We start from the raw sequence: 18,805 nt of genomic DNA on the forward strand, positions 1-18,805 counted from the left end.
GTGACGTGTTGAGATCTATCTGCAAGAAAGGCCGGCCGGAGTGGCCGAGCGGTTCTAGGCGCTACAGTCTGGAACCGCGCGACCGCTATGGTCGCAGGTTCGAGTCCTGCCTGGGGCATGGATGTGTGTGATGTCCTTAGTTTAGTTAGGTTTAAGTAGTTCTAAGTTCTAGGGGACTGATGACCTCAGAAGTTAAGTCCCATAGTGCTCAGAGCCATTTGAACCGTTTCTATCTGCAAGAAAGTCTTGAATCCAATCGCAAGTCTGCTCCGATACTGCAAGTATTTTTTTTTCATTAAACGGCAATGCTGGGCGGTGTGAAATGCCTTTTACTGAAATCAAGGAACACGGCATCAGGCTGAGCGCCGTTGTCCACTGCGCTGTGGGTCTCACGGAGGAACAGAGCGGGCAGAGTTTCGCGGGACCTCTGGTAGCGAAATCCATGTTGATTTTTATAGAGGAGATGTTCATTTTCCAACAACGTCATAATTCTCGAACATAAAACATGTTCCATAATTCTACAACAGATTGACGTCAACGATATGGGTCTATAATTGTGTGGATCTGTCTTACGGCCTTTCTTAAAAACGGGATTGACCTGCGCTTTTTGCCAGTCGTCAGGTACATCTCGTTGCTCAAGCGATCTACGATAAATTACTGCTAGAAAGGGTGTAAGTTCTTTCGCTTAATCTTTATAGAATCTTATAAGTATCTCATCTGGTCCTGACGCATTTCCACTACTAAGCGACTGTAGCTGCTTTTCAATTCTGCGATTGGTCCTCTCAGTATCTGCCATTTCGACGTTCGTACGACGATTGAAAGGAGGGACAGTGTTACTATCTTCCGCAGTGAAACACTTTCCGAAGACCGAATTCCGTATTTCGGCCTTCTCTCTGTTATCTTCCGTTTCGGTGGCGGTGTGGTCGATGAGAGAACGAATAGACGATTTTGACACACTTACTGATTTCACATACGACCAAAATCTCTTAGGGTTTTTACTCAGGTCGGCTGACAACGTCTTCCTTTCAAAATCATTGAACGCTTCTTTCATTGCTCACCTTACGCCCATTTCCGCTTCGTTCAGCTATTGTTTTGTAAGCTAGGTTTTTATTTTTCTTGAATCTGAGATGAAGTGCTCTTTGTTTTCGTAGCGCTTTTCTAACACGGCTATTAAACCATGGTGGATCTTTCCCATCGTTTCAAACCTTACTTGGCTCATACTTGTCTAGGGGATATTGAACGATGCCTTTCTGAAATTTGTATTCTGTCACCCTTGCTGAGCAAACGTATCTTCCCACCTTCCTTAACATTCCTTGTAGTACCCGTCGTCATAGATGCTGTCACAGCCTTATGATCACTGATACCTTCTCTACGTTAAGTGATTCGATAAGTTCAGGTCTGTTTGTTGCCGGTTGGTCTAAGACGTTACCCTCACGAGTTGGTTCTCTATCTGCCCAAGGTAGTTTTGGGAGAAGACATCCAGAATAATGCCACACGAATCCCTATCTCTGGCACCAGTTTTGATGGCATAACACTCCCAATCTATACCTGGCAAGTTGAAGTCAGCCGGCCGGGATGGCCGAGCGGTTCTAGGCGCTACAGTCTAGAACTGCGCGACTGTTACGGTCGCAGGTTCGAATCCTGCCTCGGGCATGGATGTGTCTGATGTCCTTAGCTAGGTTTAAGTAGTTCTAAGTTCTAGGGGACTGATGACCTCAGGAGTTAAGTCCCATAGTGCTCAGAGCCATTTGAGCCATTTTGAAGTCACACCCTATTACAACGGCATGATCAGGAAAATTACTAATGATATTTTGCAAGTTCTGTCTGAAGCGCTCTACAACTACAGGTCCTGACCCAGGTAGTCTATAAAAGCATCCGATCACCATTTTCGACCGTTCTTTGATACTCAGTTTCACTCAGATTAATTCACATTCGGACTCCGTCATAATCTCGCAAGATTTTATCGATTATTTTTTTACTGCAATAAACACGCCGCCACCATCGGCGACTAACCTATCCTCACGATAAACATTCCAATCTGAACTTAAGATTTGGTTCTCATTAACGACTGGTTTCAACCAGCTTTCTGTTCCCAATACTATCTGTGCATTATAACCTTCAGTAAGCGATACAGATTCTGGTACCTTTCCTTGGATGACCCTGCAGTTTACTAAAATCATATTAATCTCTTTTGTCTCTGATCTGCGAGGACCAAGATTCTCTGAGGTCACTGTGGCTGATTTAACAGGCAGATCGTGTTTGATCCAATGGGAGAGTTTCTCTAACTTTTGAGTTGACATTTAGAAAGCAAGTCGTGGTATGACGCTCGGGAGGAAGAAACGCCACACATTCAGCCATTCCAATGAGGTTAACCTCGTCGAGCCAGTTCCACGAAACACGTAGCCGTAGTAAGTGCCAGCGGTTGCCGCACCTTCACCCCCAAAACTACGTCACTTGCCACCTGTTCAATCCCGCGTCCGGCCGTCCTGATTTAGGTTTTCCGTGATTTCCCTAAAATCACTCCAGGCAAATGCCGGGATGGTTCGTGTGAAAGGGCACGGCCGACTTCCTTCCCCATCCTTCCCTAATCTGATGAGACCGATGACCACGCTGTCTGGTCTCCTTCCCCAAACAACCAACCAACCAACTTGCCACCTGCCATATAGTGCCACTCTGTGATACCTTTCGTTACGCGCCGGTATTTTGTTTGCCGTCTTGGACGGAGAATTGCCGTACGAGGTTAGTTGAGAAGAATGCGCGTTACGTGTCTACTCTTACTAAAAATGGTTCAAATGGCTCTGAGCACTATGGGACTTACATCTATGGTCATCAGTTCCCTAGAACTTAGAACTACTTAAACCTAACTCACCTAAGGACATTACACAACACCCAGCCATCACGAGGCAGAGAAAATCCCTGACCCCGCCGGGAATCGAACCCGGGAACCCGGGCGTGGGAAGCGAGAACGCTACCGCACGACCACGAGATGCGGGCCTACTCTTACTACAATTGTATGTATGTACTCGTAATGATGCCCACCATTCGTTGATGAGACGCCTACCATAGTAAAGCGGAAGGAGGAAATGATTGGACTAAGCGACGAAATTAGCGTTACATCTCAAAAAGGTGTAGCTTATGTACGGTATTTGTCTCTCCATAAACTCCCAAAAAACGAAATCGACGAGCTGGCAAAAGCATACGTGTATACAGTGACCTTGTCGCTATCATTTCAACGCTACAAAATTGATATGGACGTAAATTAAACGTTACGTTTTCAGCGCTAAGAAAACCAAATTACGCTGCCTGCAATCGAGGCACTCGGCAACAGAAATCTTAGGAAACTTTGCTCCTGAAGACTGAAATAAAGCCTTCAATCATACGTAGCGCATCACGGAAAAATCATGACAGAATTAAGCCTCAAAAATCTTTCTAGTAAATGACGCGTCGTTAAATAATGAGAGGGCCGTTTCATTACAAGCATGTGTAATACCGAGGAGAGAAATGTCAACAGAGTTTTCCCATTGTCACCACAAAAAAAAGATGCACAGGCGGTTTCAGCTGACGTTTTGGTGTGAGCGGCTTAAGTACCTGCGCACCAAAATTTTTTTTCGTAAGTTTCGATTATTAATATGGAGGTTGTTATCAAACAACTGATCTCGAATGTACTTCATGTCAGGATCTCAGTCTTAAATCGCACAACCGTAATCCCTCTCATTATCTGCGTTATAACTGTCGCACTACTGGAATAGTGTATTTTGTAATCATGTAAGTATTCTTATTTCTTCTTAAACAATAATTTTCCTCACCTCGATTTACAGACATAATTTTGTTGTTGCGTTAGAAAAAAGTAGAAAGCTTGATCGGAAAACGCGATAAGTCAGCTACTGCATAAACCTACCGCTGTGTTTCTTTCAGCGAAACGAAATGGGCGAATGCTGAGGTTTTAACGCACGAGCGCAGCAATGTTTAGCTTCACCACGCAATTTTGACACTAGAACATGCGCTGGCAGAAATAAAATAACTGGGGAGCCGACGTGGAGAGTTACGACAAATGCGATAGGTGACGAAACCGAACGACGGAGCCATCGGACACCTTCTATTGCGCTACTTACATGCAGAGACCACTGTTAGCAAAGTGGTTATTGCCAAACGTGAATGTGCATCTTTTCCTTTTAATTCGTGCTCTTCTAGCTTGTTGCAGAAGACTTAATAATAAATCAATACTTAAATATACAGCTCTAAAACCCTCAGTATATTTGCAATATGCATTCAATAATTTTATAGCCGGTAAGTCGGAGTTTTCTGTCGATATATCGAAACATATTTTCGATATATCGAGAATCGATAATACTTTCTAAACATCGATGTATCGGATTCCCGATATTTTTAAAAATCATGAACAGTCCTACATCGTACATCACACTTAACGCCAGTTATCTATAGTAAGAGATCTCCAACGGAGTTACGGTTTGGAGCAGATGTAAATTTGATCTATTCTTAAGATTTCATTCGCTTATTGTAACCAACTAAATTCAATAACAAAAGTTTACCGCATCTCGACAATTCGGTAACATCGTTAAGAAACGCATTTTGCAAACTTTCCAGAACTCATTTTAAATTTTTTTGTCGCTAATAAAGCTGAAACGAAAACGTAGTGCAGCTCTTCCAGGAGACACTGGCGCTACTTACAGTTTCGTTTTGTCAACACGAAACACTGGTATCTACCACTGCCAGAGTTAAGTGGAGAAGAGCCTCAGGTAGAACGAGGAGCAGGAAATGTCCAGCACACTTCAACCGAGGCCAAGAAGCCTATGAATGTACAAAGTGTTAGGAAGAAGAAAGTGCTGCTGCTAGGTAGTAGCCATGGGCGAGGTGTAGGCCCCCACCTACAGGAAAGGTTAGGGACAGCGTACCAGGCCACCAGTACCTTCAAACCAAACAGGGCTAAGTAATGTGATAGAAGACCTAGGGTCTTTATGTAAGGACCTTACAAAAGAGGGCGTGGGGGAGGAGAAACAGTTTGGACAGGGATGGGGCATATGACACAAGTGGTGACTAGGGTTGCCATACGCCACGGATTTCACGGACAGTCCGCGATTTTAGGGTAAATGAAAACGTCCGGGCCGAAAAGGCAAACTCCGCGATATTTGCTGGATTTGAAGTCAACTTCCGGTAATTTCAAAAATTGCTGTCAAAGAAGCATCAATATGTCATCTCTTTGCCTTCACATTATATAAAATCCAAACAGAACAGGGTTTCGAGATATGGAAACAATGGGCAGTCAGGCTCAGGCGTATGGTACATCCTCTTCGATTTGCGAGATTGCGAGTTGTCGATACAGTGGGCGGTCAGTCATCTCTGGCAATGAAGAGTATTATCCTCTTTGATTAGCTTGTTGAATGTTCGCATGGTTTGTTTTGCTTGCGATTTCGTTGTGTTATATTGTGTTAAATAGTTGTTATTATTTGCCTGGTTGTTTAATAATGTCGGCTAGACGGAAGGTTAAGTACAGGGAGGAATATACTGAACAGTATAAAGCGAGGAAGAACTGAATACGAAGCTCAAATGATGACAATAGAACTTCGTGTACTGAATAATGTAATGCATATTCTTATTTTTTGTAATAAATGCTTTCTTAATGAAGCAGTCCATCCTAAACTCTGGATCATTAATTAAATGCACATTTCCCTCAGCTTATGGGCATGAGGACTCCTTATTCCTCTTATTTCCTTCGATCGGCTACGGTGACCGTAAGTTTCGTCCTGGTTTTGGATTCCGAGATTATGGCAACCCTAGTGGTGACCTGGACAAGATAGCTTGCCTGACTCATGGCACCAACGTGCACTTTGTTGAGCTGTTTCGGCATCAAAAGATCGACCACACCTCGATGGAGCAGTGAGGCGAATCAATGTGGCGTTAGGGATGGCTCTGAGGGCAGACAACTTTGTTCATGTTTCTCTGGTGCCCGTCGGGACTATCAGCAGATGGGGTTTCACGAGGCATGGCCTACACCTAAACAGGTCTGGGAAGGGAAGATTGGAACAGCTGATTCATGAAAGTATAGGGGGTGGATCTCGGGCCACACATGGTCAAATACCTTTTGTCATAGGTAGGAAAAGTAGGTCTTTTTTAGGATAAATCCAGACAACAGGTTCCCCTGCCCATAGAGTATCTCCAGAACTTTAGAAAATACTGAAACAATCACTCACAAGACAGATTTTAAACCCTCAAATATCACATATACCTGATGTCACAAAGAAAAACAAACCATTGAAAGAGTAACATAGGGCATTTCACAGACTTAACAATCCTCCATCAAAACATGCAATCAATAAAAAATAAAATACAACTATTAGAAGTTGAGTTTCAATCTTTGAACTGCACAGTAGTTTGTAGTACTGAGAACTGGTGTAGAGACACAGAAATCCAACATGTAATATTATCTATATCTATCTCTATCTATACCTGGATCCCACTCCAGCTACTGCCGGGTCTGGGTGCTGACGAGTCCTCTCCCTTTGGCTCAGTCCTCCCAACACTTTTCTTCCTCCACTTGTTGCCAGGTCACACCTCTCCTTTCCACAGATATTCTCATTACAACTTTCCACCATGTTCTTGGGCGCCCTCTAGGTCTTTTCTCATCCATCTTTAGTTCTTCCATAATTTTGGGGAGAGTCCGCCCATGCATCCTCTTAACATGCCCATATCATCTTAATCCCTTTTTTTCAATTTCTTCTCTCATACTTTCTTGTTTAAGGTCCTTTCTAATCTCTACATTCCTTACTCTGTCCATTCTTGTTTTTACCTTTACTGCTCTGAGAAATTTCATTTCCCCTGCTTGCAGTCTGCTCTAGTCCCTGTCTGCCATTGTCCATGTTTCTCCAACATAGGTGACAATACTGAAGTCCTAATTCTTATACATTAGTAGTTTTGCTTTTTCTGAAACTTCCTATATCAAATCAGGTGTTTTATTGTTTGCTAGAAATTGCCTCCCTTCTGTAACCTCCTATTAATTTAGTTAGTTATTCTTCCATCCCAAGATATTTCACTCCCTAAATAAGTGAAACTTTCTACCACTTTGAGTGGTTCTCCATTTCCGTTGATCCCTTTCTCTCCTCCAAATACCATTACTTCACTCTTATCTTTATTTATTTTTAATCCATACCTTTTCATTATTTCGTTCCACGCATCAAGTTGTAACTGTATATCTACTCCTTTATCACCCCATATTACCATATCATCTGCAAAAATGAACTTTTTGTCTTTTTCTTTTACTATATCTTTAACTGCCCTATTCATTCCCTCCATCACAACATTAAAAAGTGCAGGAGATAGAATATTTCCTTGCTTAAGTCCTTGTCTTATTGCGAAGTATGCAGAGTTCCCCAATGGTGTTCTAATTCTACAATTGTGTCCTCTGTACATTGTCTTTATTACATTAATGTATCCATCTTCTATATCTATCTTCTTCATTTATTCCCAGAATTTTTCCCTGTTAACCTTTTCTATGTCTGTAAAAACCATTATCACCCTTTTGTTATACTCCCAACTTTTTTCCATCAGTTGACGGATAGAAAATATCAGGTTGATCATGGTCCTTCCTTTCCTAAACCCATGCTGTTCTTCACTCAGCTCCTTTCCCATCTTTTCACTTATTCGATTTAGTAAAATTCTTTCAAAAATCTTGGGTGTATGGCTCATAAGGGTTTTCCTTCTGTAGTTTTTAAAAAGTCTTTTATTGCCTTTTTTGAAGATGGGAACAATGTCTCCTCCAATCGTCAGGTATTGTACTATTTCTCCACACACTTGATAGTACTCTATACAGCCACTGCATTCCCATTGGACCTGCTGCTCTTATCATGTCCACTGATACTTCATCAGGTCCTGGGGCATTCACCCCATTCATCTTCTTCACAGCTATTTCCATTTTTCCAGTGTAATTTGTCCTAATTCTGCTTCCCAACGTCTCTCAATTTCTCCATTATTTGTTGTTTCCTCGTGTACCTGCTCCTCAGCGTTTAACAGTTTCTCAAAATGTTCTTTCCAGAGATCTTTTATATTCCCTGGATCTTCAATCACGGTACCGTCCTCTGTTTCCATCTTTATTGGTAGTTCAGAAGCCTTCCTTTTATTTTTCATCATTTTATAGAACATTTTCTTATCGCTCTTCACATCTTCTTCAAGTTTTTTTGTAAGCTCTTCCCATGCCTTTTTCTTTGCTGTTACCACTATTTCTTTGCACTTCTTCTTTTCCTCTATATATCTTTTATGGTCTTTGTCATTTTTAGTTTTCCACCACTATCTCCATGCTCCATTATGTAGTATTATCATTGCATGAAAAGGCAAACTCTTACTGCAGAACCACTTCAAGGGGTGGAGGATCATTCATTTATATCAGAAAAGGAACACAGTTCAAATCAAGAGATGACCTCAGTACCGTAAGTGAAGACAAACACTTTGAAATATCAGCTATTGAATTAACAGGGCTTGATATCACCAAGAACTTAATCATTTTGTGTATGTACAGATCTCCCAGTGGTAGTGTGGACACTTTTTTCAATAAGTTCTAGATAAAGTCTCAAGTACAAAGGTCAACACAATTCTGAATGGGGACATTAACATCAACACTAACATCATAAATGAATCCAGCAGCACCTTCATAAACATCCTCCAAAGTTTTGGCATGTGCCTGTTGGTCAATAGTGCAACAAGGGTTACAACAGCGACTTCATCAGTAATATCCATGGGGCCACAAACATGGACATGGAAAAATGTGATGTAGCTGTAAAAGATCTCAGACTATCAGACCATCTCTGTCAAATAACAACAGTACAGTCAGGCATTGAACCATTCCCTAAACTACAAGCCTACAAACGACATCTATCAGGAATCAAAATAAAATGCACAGGGATTATACAAGGCCCCTTAACAAATATAATAAATGAATCCTTCACATCAGGGACATTTCCAGACCAGTTAAAACAGGCAAGAGTTGTAACTTTGCTTAAGAAAGGTAATGCAGAGGACACAGAAAATTACCGGCCCATTTCCCTGCTGTCAGCGTTCTCAAAAATAATAGAAGCAATTATGAAAGACAGATTAATGATTTACCTGAATAAAGCGAATCACAGTTTGGTTTCCGAAGTGGCAAAAACACGGAGTCAGCCATAGTAGAATTCACAAAAGTTGTACCTGATGCTCTTGATAAAGATGAGTGTGTCACAGGCATATTTTTGGATCTTTCTAAGGCCTTTGATACAGTCGACCACAAAATTCTATTAAATAAATTAGAAGCTTTAGGAATAAGAGAGGTAGCTAATGACTGGTTTCGATCATATCTAACAGATAGGTTACAAAGATCAAACAATGGAAAATCCACGATGGAATGTAATAATACCAGAGAAGGAAAGTTGCTACTCACCATATAGCGGAGATGCTGAGTCGCGATAGGCACAATAAAAAGATTCACACACTCATAGATTTCGGCCATTAAGGCCTTTGTCAGCAGAAGACACACATACACACACTCACACACACGTTTCCACAAACGCAACTTGCACATACGTCTGCAGTCTAAAAAAAAAAAAAAAATGGTTCAAATGGCTCTGAGCACTATGGGACTTAACTTCTAAGATCATCAGTCCCCTTGAACTTAGAAATACTTAAACCTAACTAAGGACATCACACACATCCATGCCCGAGGTAGGATTCGAACCTGCGACCGCAGCGGTCGCGCGGTTCCAGACTGTAGCGCCTAGAACCGCTCGGCCACTCCAGCCGGCCCTGCAGTCTCAGAGCGCTGAAACTACACTGTGAGTGTTGCCAGCCCTCCTTCCACAATGACCTCCAACAGATTGCGCCAATCCTTAGCCCTCAGCAACATAGTCCTGCAAAACCGTATCAACCAAGCCCAATTCTCCCTGCAGTACCTTCTCTCCATCCACAGAATTCTCCTGCTATGTAATCCCAAATTCCTGGAACCCATAACATTCATTGAATCTCTTGACCTGCAGGAACTTGAGCAACATGCACAACGCCACCTCAAAAAGCCCTCCATCCTGCTCATTTCCTACTACCGCCTCGGAGTACCACTGTCCATCACCTCTACAACAACCTCCAAACCTCCCCCACACCCCCTCACAGCTGACAAACCCTGTCTCGCAGACCTACTACACTTACCCCACCCTCAAAAACTCCCTCCCACCACCACACAGAACCAAAAACCTAATCAGACTTTCAACACAGTCATGAACCTTTCCTCCAGAAGCCTTAGTCCCACAGCAATATCACTCCTTTCCAAAGGCCTCACCTTTTGCCCCACTCCCAAATTCAACCATGCAGGACTAGTTAAAGACCTTCTCTCCTTCTCCCGGTCCCTACAGCTGGTCGAGTTTTGCTGGTCATTGCAGGTCGGAGTCAATAGTGTTCTGAATTCGATGATTTCTTTGGACGAGGCAACATTTGACACAAGTGAGAAAGTAACGCTACGGTCGCAGGTTCGAATCCTGCCTCGGGCATGGATGTTTGTGATGTCCTTAGGTTAGTTAGGTTTAACTAGTTCTAAGTTCTAGGGGACTAATGACCTCAGCAGTTGAGTCCCATAGTGCTCAGGGCCATTTGAACCATTTGAGAAAGTAAACAGCCACAACTGTAAGATTTCTGGAACAGAAAACCCGCAAAACGCTGTTGAACATGAGAGAGATTCTCCGAAGGTCAATGTTTTTTGTGCCATGTCTCACAGGAAACTTTATGGGCCTTTCTCCATTAAAGATCAAATTGTTACTGGAGAGTCCTTCCTTCAGATGTTGCAGAACTGGTTAATGCCATTGTTGCAGACTGTCTCAGAGAATTTTGTCCTTCTGTTAGATGGTGTGCCCCACATTTTCACTGCGATGTTAGGGGATATCTGAACACAGTGCTATGCAGATGTATGATTGTAAGGTGTCAGGCAAATCCAACACCTTCCATGAAAACCCTGACATGATAAGCAAATCCAGTAGTATGTCACATAGCTCCGAATAAATCGTGACATTAAATTAACCAAAGTAATACGAGTAACGAGTGAGCAAATGGAATATCACAGACTAACACAAGAATGTCTAAATGCATGTCATACCTTCTCACCGTGAGACAGACGCAGTTCCGAGGGGAGAAACGAGAACAGAAGCCGAGAGAAGAACCGTGTTAAGCTTGAAGGCCCTACGTTAAGGGACGGACACCCACGTCGCCAGCTAGCCGCTAGGACCACCCCCAAGCCCATGTTAAAAGCTAGAGCCCTCCAGAAGAACAGTATAGATCTTACGATAACACTAAAAGGGCCACACCAGCCGCAAGTTTTAGCGTGAGACTTTCTCGCGTCTCTGTTACGTTACAAACGTTAAAAACATTGCCCCACCACGAAAAGTAACCGACAGGACCACCCTCCAGCCCATGTTAAAAGATAGAGCCCTCCAGAAGAACACTATAGATCTTACGATAACACTAAAAGGGCCACACCAGCTGCAAGTTTTAGTGTGAGACTTTTTCGCGTCTCTGTTACGTTGCAAACTTTAAAAACATTTTCCCACCACGAAAAGTATAACGTTTCTCATTGGATAGACAGAATTTTTGTAGGCGGAGCTTAAGGTTAACATTGAGACCCTGACTGGTCAGATGAAAACACAGGCAAATAGTTTTTTTTAAAACCAACTTCGGTAAATTGTAGTAAGGAGAGGCGAGGAGTTGTTGCTTCCGAGACGGCGAGGTGAGCGGAGCTGTGCTGCCCGCCGCCCCCTGACGCTGACTAACCACCGACAAGGTAGTGAACGCACGCGATGCCGCATTTTTGAGCGCATAAGGCTTCACTCAGAGCTGCAGAAGTCTCATCTGTTACACCCCCTTTTTAAGTAATACTAGTGTCGATCGTCAATTAAATCTCATGGTATTCACATTTGCTACGTGAAGTAAAAATCTGAAACGCGATGATTTTTCTGTTATATAATTATTGAGAAGCCACATCAGCCACTGTAATTTACGACAAGTTAGATAAGTAATTAAAGATAATTGAGGGTCACTGTAGACCATTTTGATTATAGATGTGATATGACATAGGTCATCCTTCGATCCATTGTAGAACTTGGAAACCCATTTAGGGAATATTCGTTCACATTTTTGTTGAACGCAGTTGGTTTTTATCATCCTGTATTAAAACATTTCCTTTTATCAATAGTGCAATTTATAAACAATGTTTTGTGAGTAGAATAAAAATTCCAGTGATAAACTTAACTACTTTCTCGACGTTATTTTACCAGCTAACTAAAAATAGGAAAGCCTTGAACCCCTTCCACTAAATTTAGTTAGTATTAAGATTCTTTTACAGGGAGTGCAGTGGAGCTGACGCTGAAATCATTAAGTATTTGGTTATATCATCGCTAGTCTCACTGAACTCTTCTGAACTCTACATGTCATGTGTGGTCTGGCGTCTCCTTACCAGCAACAGGTCCCAGGTTCAAACTAGTCAATTCCCTAAAAAACACGCTCAGAGCGTCGTTGCGCGAAAGTAGTAGGGATACACGGCTTAGAACAAACAGACACCACGCAGAATGTTAGATGAATAGTCGTGTTGGAGCTACAGACTAATGTGTGCTAAAAAGGGCTCCTACGTCACCTTTATGAATTGTTTTTATGGGGTTGTGTAAAAGACGATGTTTACGTCTCTCCTCTTGCAGGTGATGTTGTGGAATTGAAAAGGAGGATTGAACGAACCACAGTCATAGATTCAGAAGGCAGTGTGGCCCGTGTGTGGCAAGAGTTCGATTACTGCGTCGGCGTTTGTAAATTCCCACGTGTTTCCCACGTGGAGTGTATGTGAAGCGAATGTTTTGAAAAATAAACTTACAACTTCACCCTTTCAAGTTATCCATATTGTTACTTCGTAACGCTGCTACACACTTTCTGGCGTACGATATAGACGGACGCAGAAGACATTGTACAGGCTCTTATCAACAGTCATTTGCGATGTCAGCGGTACTGCTTTTCCATGATTATGTTACAGTAAAGGTTATATGTATATACCACAACCAGTCTCAATATTTATGGATTATTAATTTTATAATCTTAGTTTATTTGCAGTGCGTGACACAGGTGTTCATCTTCAGCCATCAATGAATACAAAATACTGTTTACGGTACTAAGACTGATACTGACTAAATTATTCTATGATCTGAAACTAAAAGAGACCCTCGTAACTGGACTACAAACTAGTGACAATGTAATTAAAAGAAGCCTTAGTAAAATTCCTTGGTGCCTGACGACAGTAACAATGTTTTCTTAAGGAACGTATGATATCAATTGTGAATGTGATGAAAACTTGTGTCCGGGACAACATATTCGCTTCTAAAAGCCAAGAATCCCTATTTAATAGCAAGTCAGACGATATCGTGTACGAACGTATTTATAATCATTTGTGTGGTTTTGGTTATTCCGTTCAAAAATTTACAGTTAGAGAACTCTCTTTCATTCCACTGTTCTCCGTGGAATTTGTGCGTCAGTAAACTGAGTTAGTCTTCGAGGAAAGGTGGTTTGTTCACATTTAGAATCCACTCCAGGCATCAATACTGTAAGATCTGGATAGAGCACTTGCAAAATGTGATAGCCAATTGCAACAAGGAAAGGGAAAAGAATTAGTATAAGGGAAGCCATTTACATCAAGGTATATTTACTAGTCTTACCTTGAATACAGCTCTTGGTTTCCAACTAGGCTGAAATGCAGCATGTAAGAACAAAAACAAATAAGACGTACGAAACCGAAGTGGTGATGCAATTTCAGTTATTCTTTCTCGATTTAGAAACCACAACTGTGCTCGTAATATATAACACAACTTACATCAAAACTGGAGAACTCGGGGTTTCCAGGAGGTCCTGGTGGTCCAGGATTTCCAGGTATTCCAGGCATTCCGTCGCGGCCAGGCTCGCCTGCAACGAAGGATTACGCAGCTGCATTAAATTTCAGAAAATGTTGCAGAATTAGCGGCATACCGAAGGGTTAACTGTAGATTTGTAAGAAAGCTTCTAAATGGAACCCTTGTAGTTGGCAATGGTAGTCATGACCACTGATAGATATTGATAACTGATATATCATACAGAAAGATTTTATTGTTATAGTAAGAGATATTTATTCAAGCGGGCGCTTGAAATGCCTATAAAGTTGTGAGAATGGAAGTGCACGATTTCTCCCCCTCCCACTCCCCCTCGGCAGCATTTGTAGATTTAGAGACAGCTTTTGACAAAGTTGATTAGAACACATTCTCTGGAATTAAGGGGAGTAGGACGTCAAACGGGCCGACTTGGAGCAGGAGAGGCACCATAGGACATTTTAATTTCCATTGTCTATACTTTTACAGATAAATTCATAAAACTTGAACAGCATGACCAGGAAGGATTCAGAATTCACACTCATAACAGTGCAAGTTCGAAAACATAACGATTTTTTTTTTTACATGTAAAATTTCATCATTTTTTTCACTTACTGATGGCAGCATTTGTTGCTATAGGTACACTTTTCTTCATAAGTAAGAGAGATGGTTCGATGAATTTTGCACAGCATACAAACCATACTTAAAGGTGTATGAAACTCTAGAATTTTCCATATCTATTAAAAACTGTGCTAAAAATTGAGGTAATTAACTACAAAATTTGTGTTTTTTCTAAACATGAAGCTTAAAATACAACAGATCATTCGTGTTTTCATAAATTAAGTAAATTCTAGAGTTTAATAAACCTGTAAGTATGGTATGTATGCTGTGCAAAATTCACCGAAGAATCTCTGTAACTTATGAAGAAAAGTGTACTGATAGCAAGAAATGCAGCCATTAGTAAGTGAAAAAATGATGAAATTTCACACGTAAAAAAATTATTTTGTTATGTTTTCGAACTTCCACTACAATGAGTGTGAATCCTTAATCCTTCTTGGTGATGCTGACAAAGTTTTATGAATTTATCTGTAAAAGTATAGACACTGGAAATTCAAATGTCCTGTGATGCCTTTCCTGTTCCAAGTCGGCCCGTTTGATGTCCTACCCCCCTTCAGCGGCGAAAGGTTGTCTACCCATCTCCCGTCTCATAGACTAGACCGACCAGTGCCTGTTCAAATGTTCAAATGTGTGTGAAATCTTATGGGACTTAACTGCTAAGGTCATCATTCCCTAAGCTTACACACTACTTAACCTTAATTATCCTAAGGACAAAGACACACCCATGCCTGAAGGAGAACTCGAACCTCCGCCGGTACCAGCCGCACAGTCCACAACTGCAGCACCTGAGACAGCTCGGCTAATCCCACGCGGCGACCAGTGCACATTTCTTGCTTGTTGGTCGACCCTGTGCAGTGTAATGTGCTTGGATCCTTGATGGCATAGTATCCACAGGATGGTCATCACTGGTCGAGACCGCCCCACTCATTAACTGCCGTCTTTCTGAGGCCATCCAGTGTGTAGGGAGAATTCTGGCGACGTTTCCACGGGACCCAAACACGCTCAGTTGTCTCGATGCTAGTAGAATCGCAGGTCACTGCATTCAGGCTGTTCCTAGCTACTGTAGGATGGCGCTCACGACGTGGGCATGCTGTGCTCGTGCATTCTCAAATGGTTCAAATCGCTCTGAGCACTATGAGACTTAACATCTGAGGTCATCAGTCCCCTAGAACTTAGAACTACTTAAACCTAACTCACCTAACGACATCACACACATCCATGCCCGAGGCAGGATTCGAACCTGCGACCGTAGCAGTCGCGCAGTTCCGGACTGAAGCGCCTAGAGCTGCTCGGCCACCGTGGCCGGCTCGTGCACTGTCGTTTTGAAAGACAAACACCAATGCCCAAACTTCAGTTGCAGGGATAGATGATGAGTTCAATCATCCTGTCCTGATACTGTACAACTCTCAAATTGTCCTCGATAGTGATGACAGGTGGCCGACATTTGTTGTACATGGTGCCAACACAAAACATGACTGCTGAACTTCTGGCACTGCATGCCGGACAGGTGCACTGCTGCCCGCCTGCCTCCATACAATGACCGTCAGTTGTCAGGCAAACCCATCACTCGTTGGCGAAAAGAGTGACGACTCTGATGCACATCACATTGTAGATATTTGCTAGTCCAGTTCTTCACAAACCACGGCTCTGCCAAATTGATCACGTGGATGTGACAGTGTAGTGCCCAAGTTCACACATCCCTCGCAGTAGCCTCCAAGAATGCTACGCGCAGTTGTGTAGCGTTCTCCACGGCTTGTAGGCAGCATTCATCAGCTGATCTTATGGTAGGCTGCAGGCAACCACTACGAGGCAGATCTTATACAATAATTTGTGTCTGGTGGTAGCGGGTGAATGCTGAATGACGTCGCTGCGCCGAAGGCCAATTCGATGGGAAACTCCCTTCTCTGAAAACCCTTCTTGCTATAAAGTCACAATGGTCACTATGTTTAAGGTTGAAACGAACTTCAATCGCACATACGTCTACAAACTTAGCACTGTACAGAAGCCGAAAGTCCCGCTCACGACTGGATACGCACTGCTTCCTACTGAATGCACTGAGAACTCACATTTAGTTTTACCCCTGCTACATGTGTGGCTGCAGTTTGGCCACGATAAGTTGACTCTTCGCTCTGTGGCTGTCGCGAATGGTGGGAGGTGTGCCCTGGTGCCGCGTTTTGGATGCGGCGGGGAGGGAAGCGTTGAGGGGAAAGCGTCGCCGGCTCCTTCTCACAGGGCTGACACCATTACACGTATTTAGTACTTACACGAAAGTAGGGACAGTACTTGTAGAAATATGTTCCTCTTAATTGACACGTGTATCAGAACGGAAATCACCTTATTTGTTGACAAGTTCACATACAAGTTTTACCTACAAACTGTGCACTATCCATTTATTTAAAATTACTGGAGAACTTCAATATCATTATAAGTAATATTTAGCGTCTAGGGACAGGTTAATGTTGGCGGCACTCGGAGACAAATGAATATCTTTCAACTAGTACCGATTTTCTCCGCCACTGGCAGAACCAGTAAAAAACTGTCGGGATTTTCCTTCCCAAAAGAGTACTGAGAAAGAGGTCGCTGATTAAATAAAAAATTTATACGACTCTGGAGAGTGGTGGCAAATTTTTCTGTGCAGTTTGCAGCGTGTCACGTGACTCGGATGGCGTAAGAGCTTATACTGGCCGTCAGGGTGACGTCGGACATAGGATGGACATTTAAGTGTGACAAGGCAGTGGACACATTCGGAAAACGGCAACAATATCGTCTGGGCCGACGAGGCACATTACAAGTTTGTGTACGCCAACGACACAGTATGAGTACGACAAAAACCACATTTAAGTTTACATTTTCATATAAACTCTGCAAGACACTGTAAAGCCCATAGTAGAGGGTACTTCCCACGGAACCACGAATTAAGATTCCTTCCGATTTCATACGTGTATGGAGAGCAAAAGGAATATTTGCTTAAGTGCCTCTGTGTGCACGGTACTTAGTCTAATCTCGTCTTATGGTTCTTATGAGAGCGATGTTGCCAGACTCCTCACTTAATGCGGGTTTTCGAAGCTTTGTTTTCGTGGGACAGCTGCCGTCTATCTTCCGGTGTCTGTCAACTCAGATTTTTCAGTATTTTTGCGAGAAAGAGCAGATAAGCACTTGTTAGCATCCCACTTAGACAATGAATTGACTTCATTTTGTTTCATTATGATGGACACAAATGAACTATGAGCGAACTTTAAATGGATTGTAAATCTTGCTGTCGAGAAGTATGTGTCTAACAAGTGGGTTAAGGACGGAAGAGACCCACCGAGGTTCAACAACGAAATTCGGAAAACGCTAAGGAAGCAAAGGCTGTCGCTCTCTCGGTTCAAAAGAGAGTGCGCATATGACGACAGACTAAAGTTAGTGGAAATTCGTGCGTCTGTAAAAAGATCGATGAGCGAAACGTGCAACAACTACCACCTCATACCTCAGCAAAAGATCTTGCAGAGAACCCAATAAAACTCTGGTTCTACGTAAAATCGCCAAGCGGGTCTAAGACTTCTAGCCAGTCACTCGCTGACCAGTCTGGTGTGGCAATAGAAGATATCAAAGAGAAAGCCTGAGTTTTAAATTTCGCGTTTAAGAAATCGTTCACGTAGGAGAACTGTTCAAAAATCCCGTCGTTAGACCATCGCACAGACTCCTGTATGGAGGACATAGTAAAAGGAATGCCTGGCGTAGAAATACAACTGAAAATGTTGCAAACAAGTAAATCGCCAGGTCTGGATGGAATCTATTCGGTTTCACAAAGAGTAGGCCTATTCAACGGCATTGGCCGCTAACTTAGCTTGCATTTCTCGCGAATCTCTCACCCAGCGCAAAGAACCGAGCGGCTAGGAAAAAGCGCATGTGAGTCATTTATATAAGATGGGGAAAAGAACGGACCCGCCAAAGTACCAGCTAATATACTTAACAACGATTTGCTGCAGAATTCTTTAAAATATTCCCAGTTCGAATATAATAGATTTCCTTGAGATGGAAATCTTATGTGCACGAGTCAGCAAGGTTTTAGAAAGCATCGCTCAGACGAAACTCAGCTTGCCCTTTTCTCACAAGGTATCCTGCGAACTATGGATGAAGTGTAACAGGCAGATTCCATTTTTCTAGATTTCCTAAAAGTATTTGACATCGCCCCAATGCAGACTGTTAACGAAATGGAGCGGATTCCCAGATATGTGAGTGGCTCGGAGATTTCTTAAGCAACGGAAGGGAGCGCTTTGTCCCTGACGGCGAATGTTCGTCAGAGGCAAGGG

The 18,805-nt window shown here is 42.6% G+C and overlaps 1 protein-coding gene across 3 annotated transcripts in view; it reads right to left on the reverse strand.

Moving 5' to 3' along the window:
• LOC126473607 (collagen alpha-1(XV) chain-like) overlaps window positions 1–18,805 on the reverse strand; it is a 960,439-nt gene that overhangs the window by 166,573 nt on the left and 775,061 nt on the right. For 2 of the 3 annotated variants that reach the window (XM_050100771.1, XM_050100769.1), the window contains exons 10-11: window positions 13,865–13,953; window positions 13,710–13,739 (exon numbers count right to left, since the gene is read on the reverse strand). In XM_050100771.1, coding sequence (XP_049956728.1) covers window positions 13,710–13,739; window positions 13,865–13,953 — 119 coding nt within the window. The remainder of the gene's footprint in view (window positions 1–13,709; window positions 13,740–13,864; window positions 13,954–18,805) is intronic. The other variant, XM_050100770.1, reaches the window with a different exon arrangement.

The sequence above is a fragment of the Schistocerca serialis genome, chromosome 4 (assembly GCF_023864345.2).
Source record: "Schistocerca serialis cubense isolate TAMUIC-IGC-003099 chromosome 4, iqSchSeri2.2, whole genome shotgun sequence".
Lineage (NCBI taxonomy): Eukaryota > Metazoa > Arthropoda > Insecta > Orthoptera > Acrididae > Schistocerca > Schistocerca serialis.